The 17,742-nt window shown below is 33.6% G+C and overlaps 1 protein-coding gene across 3 annotated transcripts in view; it reads right to left on the bottom strand.

Annotated features, from left to right (window-relative positions):
* LOC107559249 (rho GTPase-activating protein 17-like) overlaps positions 1-17,742 on the bottom strand; it is a 62,658-nt gene that overhangs the window by 23,215 nt on the left and 21,701 nt on the right. Inside the window, exons 13-20 of one of the 3 annotated variants that reach the window (XR_001605604.1) lie at positions 15,578-15,658; positions 15,381-15,494; positions 15,161-15,252; positions 13,874-14,009; positions 11,205-11,435; positions 9,640-9,779; positions 6,920-7,270; positions 3,227-3,273 (exon numbers count right to left, since the gene is read on the bottom strand). Coding sequence is in view for 2 of the 3 variants with exons in the window: in XM_016242999.1 (XP_016098485.1) it covers positions 3,266-3,273; positions 6,920-7,270; positions 9,640-9,779; positions 11,205-11,435; positions 13,874-14,009; positions 15,161-15,252; positions 15,381-15,494; positions 15,578-15,658 (1,153 nt within the window). In the remaining variant the exon portion in view is untranslated. Of the gene's footprint in view, positions 1-2,924; positions 3,274-5,850; positions 6,438-6,919; positions 7,271-9,639; positions 9,780-11,204; positions 11,436-13,873; positions 14,010-15,160; positions 15,253-15,380; positions 15,495-15,577; positions 15,659-17,742 lie in introns of those variants that run through there. The other 2 variants (XM_016242999.1, XM_016243000.1) reach the window with 2 other exon arrangements.

Raw genomic sequence — 17,742 nt, 5'->3', positions numbered from 1 at the left:
GAGAAAAGGAATGATTAAAATAAATTTGAAAAAAAAAATATTCACCATGATAACCAACAAAAACATGAAGCAAAGTGTCACACAAACTCAGTGATTTGCAGTTCAGACATTGCAGTGAATCAGAGGTAAAAAACGATATAAATACTTTTCAGTTTCTTGCACAAACCAATCATTTTGTGTCTTTACACATCAATGTATCGTCACGAGCCGCAGGGTTTCATTTGGTTTTGTTTGTGTATGTTTTTTGACTCCCAAAGCCGTGATTCCCATTCACTTCCATTATAAGACTGACAGACTGCAACGGTTTGAGTTCAAAATCTTCATTTGTGTTCTACTGAAGAAACAAATTCACCTACATCTTGGATGCCCTCGGGGTAAGCAGATAAACATCACATTTTCATTTTTGGGTGAACTATCCCTTTAAATGAGGGGAAAGATACGAGAATATCTCAAAACAAATTGGAGGAACTGAAATATTTTTAAGCATACAATGACTCCAAGCATTACTTAAATATCTACATCACATTTAATATCTGAACATCATTGCATTACATAAAAATTGCAATCTGCAAACAAATGATATAAAATGCACTAAATCTCCTAATTATATTCATGTAGGTAATACTTCTGAATGCATTATTTGTCAGCAGACTCCAGTAGTTCTGCGTCCAGCAGTGCGGGTTCATCTAAACTCAAGTCTGCTCTATTCTGGATCTGTGGAATGGAGAAGCAGAAAGGAGAGAAACCCAAGTCTCAGACGTGTTCCCTCGAGGAAGAGCCCTGTATGAGACACCTGGTAAACGCCAACCTCATCATCTGTATATCAGTGGCTGTGTTTCTCTTCGCTTACTGGGCATAGTCACTTGTCCTTCATAATTTATTGTGACTGGTGTGAAAGAAAATCTCCATGCAGTATGTACTTAATAATAAATTAATATTATTTATAATATATCATCATAAATCAGTTTTGACTTTTTTTTGCAAACAATTTGTCCTTGATGTTTCTGTAAATTAAACCGTATTTAAAAAAACAACTGGTTTTGATTTCTGCAACTAAGCATTTTATTAGATATATAATCGGAAAACAGTTGCTGTGTTGAAAAAAAATTAATTTGTACAACATTTGTTCATCTGAGGCACTGGAGAACATGAAGAACGAGAATTCAGATGGAGGAAATGTGCACACAGATGTACAAAAGGGGGTGAAACAGGAAAAAAAAAAAATCTAAATGTACAATTAAGAGCCGCTTAAAGATATCCACAGAAATAAAGACACATACTCACTCTTGAAAGGAAGGAATGACTTTGGCTTTCTAGCTGACGGTTCCTGAGCTTGACTGATCCATTAACCCTTTCATTCACATTTATGTTGTCAGTGCTGTTTTTGCATTGCGTACAACATGAAATAAACCCTCTAAAGCTCTGACACAGGATCATACGCTTTTTAAATAAAAGCATCTTTGGTCATTTTGAGAATAAAGTATTTCATAATAGCACATGCAGGGTTTATTTTAATGGACAACAGTGGATGGATAAATTGAATAAATTGGTACTTGGTAGTACATACTCCACTAAAGTAAACCCTGTAAAATGCAATTACAATTTTTAAAAACTAATACAAAAACGACTGTAATATCATAACACTACATTGCAGTCAGTATTGCACCCCAGGAAAAATACTTAAAAAAATACAAAAATGCATGTTTTAAATCAGTCGTATCTGTATAACCATTATTTTAAGCTTTTTTTTTTTTTTTAATCCAATTTTTTTTATTAAAAGAGAAAAGGAATGATTAAAATAAATTTGAAAAAAAAAATATTCACCATGATAACCAACAAAAACATGAAGCAAAGTGTCACACAAACTCAGTGATTTGGTACGTTTTTTCAAGGCACATATATATAGCGTTTGTTACGCAAAACATCACAAAACTGAAAGACATTCATACTTGATTAAAACCCAAACTAGCTTTATGCTAAGAATGTATAGCATGTTAACATGCGTACTGTTTTTTTTTTTCCTGGTATGTAGTTACAATGTGCCAGCATTGTGAGGACAGAGTTTTCTCTAGGGGTTAAAGTGAATGGCTATGTTCGGAATAGCATACTACCAAACTATTTGTGCTGTATGTACTATTTTCTGTATGCTTTGAATACCCAGATGACCTACTATAATTGCACACTGTGCTGGGTACCATATCCCACAATGCAATGCATCGACTTGACCTTCCATCTCCACTGTGACGTTTTAAGCAACGGTGATGACTCATTTGATCGTTCTCACAAAATACTTTTTTTTTTTTTTTACTTAAATCTGAATGCTTAATACCTATATTTATTCAAAAGGTAACTGAGGTCACGTTTAAAACGTTTTTCATTTTGCATGCTTAAAAACAATAGTGAAAATACACTATGCATGACATTTCAAAATGTCTCACTTTCAACATTTGATATGTTATCTATATTCTATTGTGAATAAAATATAAGTTTATGAGATTTGTAAATTATTCCATTCCTTTTTTACTCACAATTTGTACAGTGTCCCAACTTTTTTAGAATTGGGTTTGTATTTGATCAGAAATACAGTAAAAACAGTAATATTGTGAAAGATCACTACAATTTAAAATAATTGTTTTCTATTTGAATATATTTTAAAATGTAATTTATTCCTGTGATATAAAGCAGAGTTACTCCATTACTCCAGTCTTCAGTGTCACATGATCCTTCAGAAATCAGTCTAATATGATTTGCTGCTCAAGAATCATTTATTATGATCAATGTTGAAAACAATTGTGCTGCTTAATTAATTTTTTATATAACTATATATATATATAGTAACTTTATAAAAGTCTTTACTGTCATTTTTGGTCAATTTATGGCATCCTTGCTAAAAGTTATTTAAAAAAAAAATCTGACCGCAAACATTTAAACCTGTAGCATACTCAAATGTAAAATAATCAATAATGTTAAATAATACAGTATCTGTGGCACAGCTAACATACACCCTGCAGAAGCAGCCGAGGTCCATGGGTAGGGAGTTACTGTATGTTTAGTTGCATAAAGCATGTGCTGGTATTTTATCCTAAGACATGCCACAAAGACACTGGTTAGGCAGCTTGTCATGCAGGTTAACTTGCTGTTAGTCGGATTAAACAGGCAAAGAAAGCATTCAGACACACACAGATGGAGCTGACAATACAACGACTGATACGCCCAGAGTTCTTACCATCGCCTGCCACTCAAACCACACCTCACAGGCAGAAGATCACACATCTGTAACAGTGCAACAACGTCACAACATGTTCAAAGGATCAAACACTGATGACCAGCAACCACCAGCAAAGTGAAGCGAATCACAATTCAGACAGCTGTGAACTTCCATAAAGCCAATCCAATCACATCTCAGCCTTTGAAAGTCAACATGAAACATTTTCTGCAACCCAGTTTACTTCCATAATATGTCGAAATGAACTGGACTATACAAATTACAACCACCAGTGGTTGAAAGTTTGCAGTTGGTAAGATCTTTAAATATTTTTTTAATTTTTTAATCAAAATTTCTTTGATTAAAAATACAGTAAAACTGCCAAATATTATTACAATTTAAAATAACCGTTTTCTATTTGAATATATTTTCAAATGTAATTTATTCCTTTATACAAATTACAACCACCAGTGGTTGAAAGTTTGCAGTTGGTAAGATCTTTAAATATTTTTGAAAAATATTTTCAAAATTTCTTTGATTAAAAATACAGTAAATCTGTAAAACTGCCAAATATTATTACAATTAAAAATAACCGTTTTCTATTTGAATATATTTTCAAATGTAGTTTATTCCTGTGATGCAAAGCTGTAACATGATCCTTCATTGTATTAATATTGCACAATATGAATGCATTTTTTTAAATCAAATAAATGCTGAACGTAAGCAACTTCTCTAAAAATGTATGAAGTGTATCTTTCTTCAGATTAACATGTGCACAATAATATCAGGAAAGTAAACAGGGTGAGGTTTGACTTCATGTTGGCTTTTCGGATGAAGTTCTGATGGCAATGAACCTCCAAAAAGAGTGTCATTAAACACTGAAAGTGGTGATTTCTTTAAACAATGCTAGGAGCATTAATCATGGTGCTGGTAATGTCATTAAACGTGGCAGCATCGTAGCTCTCTCTCTCATGCAGATGCGGTGTGCAGTGAAGCAGGAGAGCGTCTGAACCTCGGGCCAAACACTGAAGGACTCCTGGCAGCTGCTGATATTTCCACAACCGCTGGAAACGGATCCGTCTATTGCAGCGCGTGGTTTCACTGACCCAAATTTACCACTAAGATTATTACACACGACGCATCCTACAGTCAGGCCAATGGTGACAATTCGTGTTATGAGGGAGAAATGTGAAATCCAGACATAAAGGTGTGTGTGTGTGTGTGTGTGTGTGTGGGGGTGGCTGAAAGTCCATTTTTGTATTAAACACTAAACTGAAGATCTGTGTTCAGTTCGGAGTTGAAATAATGGATGCCAGGGACAAATAAACAAAGGGGCTGAATGGCATGATGAATAATAATAAATTATGATAATTAACTGTCATGGAACATTCCGTTTTCCAAGAATAGAATTCATCTTTCAAATGAAGACTTTTTTCTTTCTCCCTGATCGAAATGTTACTTCTTTGGATACATTTCTGCCCAACTTCAGCAAAGTTCTGTTTCAGGAAGACTTACCGAAGAATGAATCATCTGAGATTTTTATGTAAAATATTTGAAGACAAATTAAACATACAAATTCAAAGATTAATATTCCATCGATTACATGACATTCAAGGAATATTTCAGGGTCAATGCGAGTTAAGCTCAATTGACAACATCTGCGACATGCTGTCGAGTATCACAAAAAATCATTTGAACTTATTAGCAAAAACTAAAACATTGTTTAGTTAAACATTTATTATGATTACTTTAGACTTTCATTGTAAGTGCATTTCTGTAAACAGGCTTATTGCCCATTTTTAATTTTATAATTCATCGGTATTTCCTACATGTCATGGATGCTGTCCATTGTTCTACAAGTAATGAATTTAACATGGAACATTCCTATTCATATTTAATTTGATTATTTTTAATTAAAACAAAATTATTATTATTATTATTTATTCACAATTACTTCTATTTTATAATTCAGAGGTATTTTCTACATGCCATGGTGCTGCCCATAGAATTTAACTTTTAATTTAATGTAAGCTGTAACATTCATTCTCATATTTAATTGTATTCCTTTTTTGATTATTAAAACATACATTTATATCATTTTAATTTCCTTATTTTTTTCATTTATTTATTTCCATTTTATAATACAGTAGATAGGTATTTTCTACATGCCATGAATGCTGTCCATAGAGCTTAACTTCTATTTAACCTGGAACCTTTCTTTCTTTTCATATTTATCGTTGTTGTTGTTATTATTATTATTATTATAAATAGAATTTTAATTATTATTCGTTTTTTATTTAAAAATAATTTCCATTTTATAATTCAGATGTATTTTCTACATGCCATGGATGCTGTCTATAGAGCTCAGCTTCTATTTAATTAACCTTTATTACACTTTATTATTAATAAAATCAAATCATTATTAATATTTATTTTAACCTTATTATTATTATTATTATCTAATTTAACATGGAACATTCCTTTAAAGGATCGAGGCAACAAAATCTTGAAAGTTGTGACAATCAAATAATTCCGCAACCTTTATATTGTATATTTAAATATAAATGTTAAATATAAATTTGACACAACTATGCATAAAACAGTTAACAAAAAGACCTGTTTTGTCCTGCATTAAAGATTTATCGCTCAAACACCACTGCTGTATGCTGCTAACACTCGCACACTGTGTACGACATCTATCCCGACAAGCCTACTTACGAAAATAAAGCTTGTTAACTCTGGATCTGGGATTGTTTCAAAACTTTATAATCTGAAGATGGAGTTTTTAGTCTCCAACAGCATCTGAAAGTTTCTTTCGTCATGTTAAATGGGCTTAATGGAGCCAAACCCTCAGGAGAGTTGTTTGGCAGGGGGGCGAGTGCTGGGCTTTCTGAGGTCCACAATAGACTGACACTGAACACCTGCCGTTTATACAGACTCCAGACGAGTGTGTTTCCATATTAGAGTTGATTGAGCTGTAGAAATGTGTCATAATGAAACAATCAAAGAGAGTGCAACTGACATCCACTGAGCGCTTGACGTTCCCATCAGGTTTGTACAGAAAAGTCCATTTCTGTATTTGTGTGCATTTGACCTCAGGAAAAGGATAAATGTGCTATTTTCGTTTGAATTTCCATATTTTTATTAATGAAGAAAAAAGATGAAATGGGAAAAAAATGCCTGGATGCTACCATATAGCTTGCAATTTGGTCATATGCTGTATTTGTATTTTCTAGAAATAAATAGAAACAATTACTAATTTTAAAATGATTATAATAATTTTTTCAATAAAAGTATTTAATTATTTCCATGATCATTTTTATAATTACATTGGCTACACAATGTACAACATTTTGCTCATATGTTGTATTTTTACAAATAAAATGAAATAATGAATCATATTATAAATAAAATAAAATGTCCATTATTATTTATTATAATTACATTGGCTGGACATTGTAAAAGATTTTGATTTTATTTCATATTAATAAATTAAATAATATTTTTTTCAATGTAAAAAATCTAAATATGTATATTTAATATTTAAGGATTTATATTTGAATATAATGTATTAATATGACTACATAATTATAATTCTAAACTATTGTATAATTTATTTATAAAATAACAAAAATGTGTTTTTTTTTATTATTAATCGTTTTTTTGTGCAAAAATGTCAGCATGTTGTTGGAGTTTTTTCATGATTTTCCTTACCTGAGATAATCTTGGATCCAGAAACACAGACACCGTTGGCGCCGTCGCTAGATGGTTGTGGTGGTGGCGGGCCGCTGGGTTTGGGTCGTGCTCGAGGGGTGGGCCTGGGGCGCAGCTGGGAGCCGTCGTGAGGAGGTGTACCGGGAGGGGTGGGCGTTCTGGGAAGGGACGGTTCGGTGTCTTCTGTGCTCTGGGGAGGAGGTTGAGGAGGAGGGTGGCTGGGGGCCTGGATGGGGGTCTGGTTGTTGCGGCGGGGTGCGATGAGAGGCTGAGGGGTGCTCGGGGCTGAGGGCTGGTTAGGAACAGCTTTTACGCTCTGTTTGGGAGGTGCTGGGGCTTGTTTCTTTGTACCTGAAAACAAACGGTCCAGACATGATTTCACTGGCTAATTGACAACATGCATTTTAAAGGGTTAGTTCACCCAAAATGAAAATTCTGTCATTAATTACTCACCCTCATGTCGTTCCAAACCCACAAGACCTTCGTTCATCTTCTGAACACAAATTAAGATATTTTATTTGTTGAACCACTGATGTCACATGGACTGATTTACCGATGTCCTTACCATGTTTCTGGGTCTTTAACGTGTCGGCTGTGTTGCTGTCTATGCAGGTCAGAAAGCTCTCGGATTTCATCAAAATATCTTAATTTGTGTTCTGTTTGGAACGACATGAGGGCGAGTAATTAATGACAGAATTTATATTTTTGGGTGAACTATCCCTTTAAGGTGCACTGATTATGACATTTTAATTAATTCGCTTCTAATTAATTATAGCTGAAAAATGTCCAAATAACAAATAGATTTTTGTCAGAAAGAATTTTGATTGAATTTCATTTTAATTAACTAATTTTGATTAAATGCTACAAGTGAACTTAGGCATCACAACATTATAATGTATAGAGTATAAAAATGGATATTAATTTTGAGACTGGCTAATGATTAAATCTAAATTATTATTTTAAAGATTAAGTTAGTAAAAGTAATGTAAATGTAAAAATTGGGGAAATGAGCATGCAAAATTAAATATGTAACACAAAAAAATTATATATACACAAATATATACACTACTGTTCAAGAGAATTATTTTTGTTTTTGAAAAAGGTCTCTTATGCTCACCAAGGCTGAATTTGTTATATCGAAAATACAGTAAAAACTGTAATATTGTGAAATATTATTACACTTTAAATGAACTGTTTTCTATTTGAATCTACTATAAAATGTAATGTATTCCTGTGATGCAAAGCTGAATTTTCAGCATCATTACTCTACCATGTTTCTGGGTCCTTAACGTGTCGGCTGTGTTGGCTTCCATGCAGGGTCAGAAAGCTCTCGGATTTCATCAAAATATCTTAATTTGTGTTCTGTTTGGAACGACATGAGGGCGAGTAATTAATGACAGAATTTATATTTTTGGGTGAACTATCCCTTTAAGGTGCACTGATTATGACATTTTAATTAATTCGCTTCTAATTAATTATAGCTGAAAAATGTCCAAATAACAAATAGATTTTTGTCAGAAAGAATTTTGATTGAATTTCATTTTAATTAACTAATTTTGATTAAATGCTACAAGTGAACTTAGGCATCACAACATTATAATGTATAGAGTATAAAAATGGATATTAATTTTGAGACTGGCTAATGATTAAATCTAAATTATTATTTTAAAGATTAAGTTAGTAAAAGTAATGTAAATGTAAAAATTGGGGAAATGAGCATGCAAAATTAAATATGTAACACAAAAAAATTATATATACACAAATATATACACTACTGTTCAAGAGAATTATTTTTGTTTTTGAAAAAGGTCTCTTATGCTCACCAAGGCTGAATTTGTTATATCGAAAATACAGTAAAAACTGTAATATTGTGAAATATTATTACACTTTAAATGAACTGTTTTCTATTTGAATCTACTATAAAATGTAATGTATTCCTGTGATGCAAAGCTGAATTTTCAGCATCATTACTCCAGTCTTCAGTGTCATATGATCTTCCGAAATCACTCTGATATGCCGATTTGATGCTCAAGAAATATTCCTTATTATTATCAAGGTTGAAAACAGTTGTGCCGCTTAATTTTTTTTCTTCTTCAAAATTTCATATTTTTTATATTTAATATTTTAATACATAATGATCAGTGTAAAGCATCCTTGCTGAAATAAACTGTTAATTTCTTTTACTTTTAAATGGAAGTGTACTCTATATTGACTGATAACTATTAAAAAAACTTTAATACGATAACCAATATATTGCACATCTCTAATAGATCTGAATAAAGATATGAGGAAAGATAATAAGTTCTGACCTCTGCGGCCCAAGAATGGACTAGGGCCCTTAGGACCTGAGGTAGGGGTCACCACATTCAGCTGAGCGGTCGTCCCACTCAGACCTCCCGGGCCGTTCCTCATGGCAGGGGGTATGGATGGATTGATGCTCAAGAAATATTCCTTATTATTATCAAGGTTGAAAACAGTTGTGCCGCTTAATTTTTTTTCTTCTTCAAAATGTCATATTTTTTATATTTAATATTTTAATACATAATGATCAGTGTAAAGCATCCTTGCTGAAATAAACTGTTAATTTCTTTTACTTTTAAATGGAAGTGTACTCTATATTGACTGATAACTATTAAAAAAAACTTTAATACGATAACCAATATATTGCACATCTCTAATAGATCTGAATAAAGATATGAGGAAAGATAATAAGTTCTGACCTCTGCGGCCCAAGAATGGACTAGGGCCCTTAGGACCTGAGGTAGGGGTCACCACATTCAGCTGAGCGGTCGTCCCACTCAGACCTCCCGGGCCGTTCCTCATGGCAGGGGGTATGGATGCAGGATCTCGGGCGATATTACTGGGGAGAGAAGAAAAGCAGGGAACTTCTATCAGGGGTCACACTGCAGGATGTATTCACAGGTCAGTTCACATGCAGGGACGGTAAAATGTAGTGGTCCAAGTTGAGTTAATGACTTGCACTGAAAAGTTAATACAGATTATATAGAACATGCTTTAAGGAAACACAGTTAGCAAAGTTAGCAGTGTTTTATTCCGCATGCAGTGCATCTTCTCCACTAAAGAAAGAACAAGCAATAGAGAAAGGCAAGGCAGGACACACAAATTCAAGCATCAGAGAATATTCTACAGAAAAGAGACACTAGAAGGATTTTGGCCCTGACTGGGATAAATCAGCATGATAATTTGACAAATTATCCTTAAATTGAGATATGAGAGGCGTTTGCTTCAATCTTCCCGATTTAATGAATCAAAAACAGGAAAACAAGTTGGGAAACTTTTCTTTATTATATTGACCAGGGTTTTTTAAACTTTTTTTTTTAATCCAAGGGCCCCAAGTGTTTTGCAATGGACTCCCTAAAAAATATGATGTGTAAAAGACTAGCTGGAAACAAACCAGAAGAAATACATAAAACTGTCCATAAAAAAATGTATACAAATAATTGGGATTAATCTAATGATTTATGATTTCTGAATAGTCTTTACAAAACAGAACAAAACAAATTATAACTTCATAATAAACTTTTAATAATAAACTATATTTTATTTTTAATTTATTTAGAAACAAAAAATCCTACACACTATCCCAGCATGCAAAAACTATCAGAATTTATTAAGCAATGTTTAAAATTGTTCATTTAATTATTTATTTTACTATTTAATTTTTCTTTTTTTTTGCCCCACATTTTCAGTTTAATTTATATATATATTATATAAAAAGTACTGAATTCTTGTAAATTGGAACACTTTTTTTATTGCCATTATGATGTCTGTGAAAAAAATGTCCAATTATCCTGAATTAACCCTACATATATATAGAGAGAAAGGGGTTCACTCATATTAAATTTGTCCTGGGAACTGTGAATTTTAGCAATGACCATATCTAGATAAATTTAGGGTAAAAAATGTCTTAATCAAGGGTCCAGTGGTAATAGCTTATGGCTTTCCGATGATCATTTTCTGATTTCAAAAGTGTTTTGAAGCAAAAACAACATGAGAATGGCACAAGAAGACGATGTACATAACACAGCGACAAATGGCGGCATTTGATTTTTGCCATTCCAGGTCTCCTGAAAGGTTTATAGCCTTACTCTGCGATTATACCCAATTGTTAGCCATTTGACTGATTTTAAAGCAGTGTTTTGAAGCAATAATCAAGAGAATGGCACAAAACGATGTGCACACGACACACAGATTTCAGCGGCTGGCTCCTGACATCCGGCAGCGGTTGGCGAGGTGAGGTTTTTGCGGTCGCACCAGTCCTTACCTGTTCTCTGCAGTCTGCTGAACTAAAGGCTGAAGGGTCTGAGGAAGCGCAGCTCCCGCCTGCCCAGCCTCCAGACCCCCGCCAGTGGGCGACAGAGGGGAGGGCTCAAACACGAAAACCCCCCCATCGTCAATGGGAGGCAGAGGGGGCTGGAAGGTAGGCGTGGAGTGCTGCTTTTTATTTACTGTGCCAGCTCTACGAGGGGCGATTTCCGGCTGTTTGTTAGCAGGGCTACAGGGAAGAGGGGAGACAGCATGAAACACTCACGCCAGAGAGTGACAGTGGGGTATTAGTCTCCACAGAAGGGAAGGAGGAGAAGGACAGGACCACCACCTGGCCACTGGGACAGCAACCAGAGAGATGTGTTGGGAACGGATGAGATTTCAAATGGTTTGTAGAATTTAAGGATTCAGCATAAAAATGTAACATTTTCAACATATCATAAAAAATAATGTATGTACATATATATATATATATATATATATATATATATATATTAATAGGACTCAAGTTATATGGGACACAAGCTATATAGTTACGCCACAGAAACAAAACAGGTGGCTGAATCATTCACTCTAATTTATTAAGGATCGCCACTACTGTACTGTTGTTCTGAGACCCGTGAGGTTACTATTAATAATAGGCAATAAATATCAAGTATAGTGCACACTATGAATGTTGAATGTTGCATCACCAAATTAAAAAAAATATATATACTGTAAATTTACACCAGTAAAGGACAACAGACTTTGATACATTTTATATTTTGCCACTAAATTTAACTGCAAAACCTTGAAAAAATTTTGTGTATGCTAAGCATTGTACCATAGTTAAAAAATGAAGTATTCTTTAATTAATGTAAAATTAATCAGTGTTTATATTGTTAACTAAAAATATTACAATTTGTTTTTACTTTAAATAAAGCTATCTATCTATCTATAATACATAAGTATAATATATACATATATAATGTGTAAAATAAAATAAATATTAGGTGTAAATCTTAAACATAAAAAAAACTTTTCAGTTAACATTTTAAAAAAATTGTTGTTAAAGTACTAATACTAGTACTAGTACTAAGTACTAGAACTAAAACTGAAAATTAATTAAACAGAAATGTAAAAAAGCTAATAAAATGACAAAAGCAGATAACAATGATGTGATAAACCCAGTATTGTATATTATGAATACTGTCAGCTCTTTGACTAATTGCTTTAAGTCGCTTTGGATAATAGCATTTGCAAAATACATAACTGCGAAATTACTAAAACGTAAACTAAAATTAAAATGAAAATTTAAAATGTAAAAAATAAAATAAAATAAAAGCTAATTAAATAGAATTTTATACATATATTTATTGTTTAGTTTCTGTTTAGGTATATACATTTGTGCTGTCAAGCAATTAATCGCATCCAAAATAAAAGTTTTTGTTTACATAATATATGTGTGTGTCATACACCGTATACACACATATGTGACCCTGGACCACAAGGGTCAATTTTTCGAAAATGAGATTTATATGCTTTCCATTGATGTATGTATGGTTTGTTAGGATAGGACAATATTTGGCCGAGATACAACTATTTGAAAATCTGGAATCTGAGAGTGCAAAAAAATCTAAATATTGAGAAAATCATCTTTAGATTAGTCCAAATGAAGTTCTTAGCAATGCATATTACTAATCAAAAATTAAGTTTTAATATATTTACAGTAGAACATTTACAAAATATTTTCATGGAACATGATCTTTACTTAATCTTCCCATTATTTTTGGCATAAAAGAAAAATCAATAATTTTGACCCATACAATGTATTGTTGGCTATTGCTACAAATATACCCCAGCGACTTAAGACTGGTTTTGTGCTCCAGGGTCACATATATTATGTAAACACATTTTTTTTATTTTGGATGCGATTAATCGCGATTAATCGTTTGACAGCACTAGTATAAATACTACTAAAATAACACTGGCATTACTTCAGTTGTTTATTAATGAAGCAGTCAAATCTCTTAGAAAGTGACTGCAGCAGCCGGTGACATCCAGCTGAAGGATTCTCCTGTACCTGAGGCACAGAAACATTCACCTTTTCAAGCTCTGAACGTTTGGTATGACGGCCTGCGGGAGAGGAGCTGTTTGACTCATTCTGAACATACCAAACCGACACGACGGGACAGAACACTTCCTGCTTTCACTCACTGAATAACTAGAACTGCATTTACTAGAATACAAATAATTACATTATAACCTTTCATTCCTTTTAATGCTGCATTAGCGCTTTTGAAATGCAAGTCAATAACCGGACTCATTTCTTTTCTGAATTTGGCACCCATTTCGTAATCATGAAATATAGCAATAATGCGTTTATACATAGCTATGAGCATAAAGTTTATTTATTTCAGAAAGCATACAATAAGCAACGGTTGACAAAAAAACAAAGTAAAACAAAAAGCAAACAAAAAAAATCTAAAGAAAAACGAAGCAAAACCACAAACAAACATGGCTGAGAAAGTTGCATGTGTCATATGAAATGAATACGTCTAAACAGCCCCCAGCTCTGGTCTCAGACTGTCTGCTTTGACTGTGACAGACTCACTGGCCGCTACATAGGACGCGGACACTACTGTGGAGTTGGAGTCATGTCTGTAAACGCGGGGATGAGACTTGTACCTGTCTTTGCGGGATGTGTCAGAATCGAGCGACCCCTGGCTGCCTGGGCGCCTCCTGTCTATGGTCCCGGCTTCTGAGTCAGGGGTCCCCGGGCACCCAGGCATAGCAAACATGCCTGAGACATTGAAGTCCACATCTGAAGAGCGAAAGAGCAGAGGATATTAAGACACGGCCATGACTGAGTAAAAGACTCTGCAGACATATTTCCAGCACAAAGGCAGAAATTAGTCAGGGAAATTATGCTGTTTCTCTTTGGTCCAATCTGAAGCAGTATTGCTTGCATCTTTTATGGATAATGCAATTCCATGCAGAGTTGTTATAGTAAACTAAAATTAATACTGAAACTATTAAAAATAATTTTCAGGCAACTGGAATACAGCTGGTAAAATTAAACTAAATTAAATTAAGTTAAACTTTAAAAAGCTTGAACTTAAAACAAATTAAACTTAAAAAAATACTGGCAACTAACTGAAATAAGTTTATGTACTAAAAGTACTAAAATGACTAAATTACAACTGAAAAAAAATAAAGCTATATGAGAATAATATTAAAAACTAATAAAAATGACAAAAGCACAAACATTTTTTGTGATGAACCTGGTACTGTATTTTACTAATATTGTTACTCCATGTTTTATTATACAGACAAATATAAACAAATATATCCAAAGTCGCTTTGGATAAAAGTTTGCTAAATGCATAAATGTAAATTTAAAAAATACATAAATAAAACTTCAAATACATTTAAAATGAAAACAAAAATAAAAGTTAAAATACTAAAAATAAATACTATAAATACAAAAAAAAAAATCAAGATGGAGGATGAAGTGAAGCATTGGTTGAATATCAATATATTTTATACCGTTCTGAAAAGTATTGATAAAAATAGTTCAAATTAAATGTAATATTTTTTAACAAGTTCTTAGCTTCGCAAATGTTCAACGCTCAATGCTCACATTAGACCATGGATGTAAAATTGTACTTCGCTGCATTTGTTGCGCAGGTATATGATTATAAACATGTTCATTTACAACTGCATTTTCAAGTCTGACTTCTAGTGTCACTTTTCCATGTAGGGAGCTGGAAATTCCATGTTTGAAGTTTCCGAGCTGTAAAAGGCAGAAATAGCACGCAGCATACTCAGCTACGAGCATTAGTCAAATCTCCAGTGCACTTCTCCTGAGCAGTCACTGGGGTTGCATCTCATTTAGGATGTAAGGCGTCTGCCTATCTAGACAGCTAAAGCTCACTAGGTTTTAGACAGGGCAACTCTCGATGGTAGTCTTACCTTCAGGGAAGAACCAGCTAGAATGGTTGATTATCAGTTCTATTATAGACACGACATGCACGGAGGTAGTAGCCGCCATCTCAGCCAGGCTTCTAGAAGAACAACAAAACTGTAAGATATCAAACCATTTCACAAGAAACATAAACAAGGACAATTAACTATATAAACAATGCAATTTTAGGGGTAATGTGAGTGGAGTGCTCTTGGGTTTGTGTCTCACCCCTCTGTCTTGGCCCACAGTAAATTGGGTCCCAGTACGATGGCGATGTTGCTCGCTGTCATCTTATTTACGTCACTTTCCAGAGCAAGCTTTGCAAGAAACTTCACCAGGTACCTTCACAGACACAGATTCGCTTGTTACGATCACTATAGACATTCCAAGTCAATGGTGAAAGTTTAGTGTAGTAACAAGCTGACCTAAAGTTGGTCTTGTTGGCTTTTGGTAACATGTCACACACCACCCACAGCGCCTGAAGCCTCTTATCAGGATCAGAGATACTGCAGGCCAGAGAAAACAAGAGGAAAACAGAGTAAAAAAAACTTCTGCTGTTTTTTTATACGAGCTTAAAATCTGAAACATCTTTATCCATAATTCCTAAAATTCACACACTTTTTAATTAGTGTAATATTAGAATTGGTGCCATTTTACATGGCTTTTTCTTTACAGGAAGTGATATTTTATTATAAAATGGATAGTTCCGGTCCTTGATTCTGATTGGCTGAGCCGTGTTCGAAGCTGTTGTAAATTACTCTACAAACATACACCTTTGTTTACATTTGCGCGTTGCTCTGCAACCACTTTGTTGCAACCACAACTGTTTCTGAGGAACTACATTGTTTGGCGGAAGAATACTGTTTTTATTAATATCATTACACTTTATTTGCTCTGTTTTATTTTGTGAAACCTTACTACATCTATGGAATAACCGTTTTATAAAAGCAATAAGCCCCGTGAAGCCGTGGTTTACAGTGAATTTATAACAGCTAAGGGAGTTTTAATCACTCGGCTTATTGCTTTATTTAGCATTTATGGTTAAATTTAAGAACATTTTAAGCCTGGCAAGCTTCACCTGCACACTTTGGTGTCAATCGTTTGAAGCACTGAGAAGCTTTTAAACTGAATCCATTGTACAGTTCAGATCAGAAACCCTTCAAGTTGTAAAGTCATCGTCTTCCAGCGTAATAGAGAGATCAACCACATGAGCTTATGGCAGCTGACGTCAGCTCTCTCGACGCTCCACCTTAAATGACTTGTTACACAAGATCACAGCTCCAGAGATGACTCATTTTATGGGATACAAACATAAATGGTTATGTCATCACCTATTTATGATCCCTAGAGTGTAATACTGAGACGTTTCCTCAGGCAGCATTTTAGTTCAGTGTGAAGTTACTGTCGAAAATATGAAATATGGCAGTCCTTACACAAAATATCCAACTGACATAATGTAAACTCTTTTGAACTATTTTAATGTAAAATTATGATACTGTTTGAGCATAAATCTTTCTAAAAAAGCCATTTTAATTTATTTGGCTGCAACCACACAAGATTCAGAAGACAACAAGGAAACACTAAGCTATTACAGAAACTTCAGTGTATTAATACTAGTGCTGTCAAACGATTAATCGCATCCAAAATAAAAGTTTTTGTTTACATAATATATGTGTGTGTACTGTGTATATTAGTGTTGGGCGATATGCTCAATTTTCATATCGTCCTATCGTCAAGCCTGTGAGATCGCCGATACACGATATTATCGTGTTAATTTATGTAATTATTTACTTCGTTTCATTGCGGGAACGTGAACCAACTCCAGCGTAAGGCTAAAAGCAGCCTAATGTTTTTAATATGACTGAATTTGTATTTAACATGATAACAAATTAACAGAAACATTGTAAGTTACTAATTATAATGCTTACATTTCCACAGTTATTCAAAAAGCAGCTACAGAAAACGAGCAACAAACATTTCATTACCAAAGAACATCATCACAAGCTCAGTCTAGCGCGAGTTTATGCACTTTAAAAACACTCCCGTTAAAATCAGTGAATATACACTGTATGAATAAATCTCTTATACTTAAATCGCACGTACATCTGCACGTTGTTGTTTATGAGGAGAGAATTCACGAGTCAGAATTCAGTCAGCGCGCGCACTGAACAACAGAACTCTGCTGTTTCAGTGATGACAGATCTGAACACCTCTGATTGGCCAATGCATTCATAAGCTCAGCATAATCGTTTGTGATTGTTAGAACGTGCAATACTGTAAAAACGCGGAAAAAGAAATATAATGCAACACATAAGCCCTAATATTAATTAGATAGTATTACTAGCCTGATAATAATAATAATAATAATAATAATCGTCTTGCTATCGTCAAAGGCATCAGCCACAGGCGATATCTCTGTCTATCGTCAATACACGATACTATCGTCTATCGGCACAGCCCTAGTGTATATTTATTATGTATATATAAATAGACACACATGCACGTATATATTTAAGAAAAATATGTTGTTTAGATATTAAATATTTTTATATAAGTTAAATTACATGAATATAAATATATATATATATAT

The sequence above is a fragment of the Sinocyclocheilus grahami genome, unplaced genomic scaffold (assembly GCF_001515645.1).
Source record: "Sinocyclocheilus grahami isolate Dianchi unplaced genomic scaffold, SAMN03320097.WGS_v1.1 scaffold679.1, whole genome shotgun sequence".
Taxonomy (NCBI): Eukaryota; Metazoa; Chordata; class Actinopteri; order Cypriniformes; family Cyprinidae; genus Sinocyclocheilus; species Sinocyclocheilus grahami.
The sequence above is the reverse complement of the archived record's forward strand: the minus strand, read 5'-3'. Positions and strand labels throughout refer to the sequence as shown.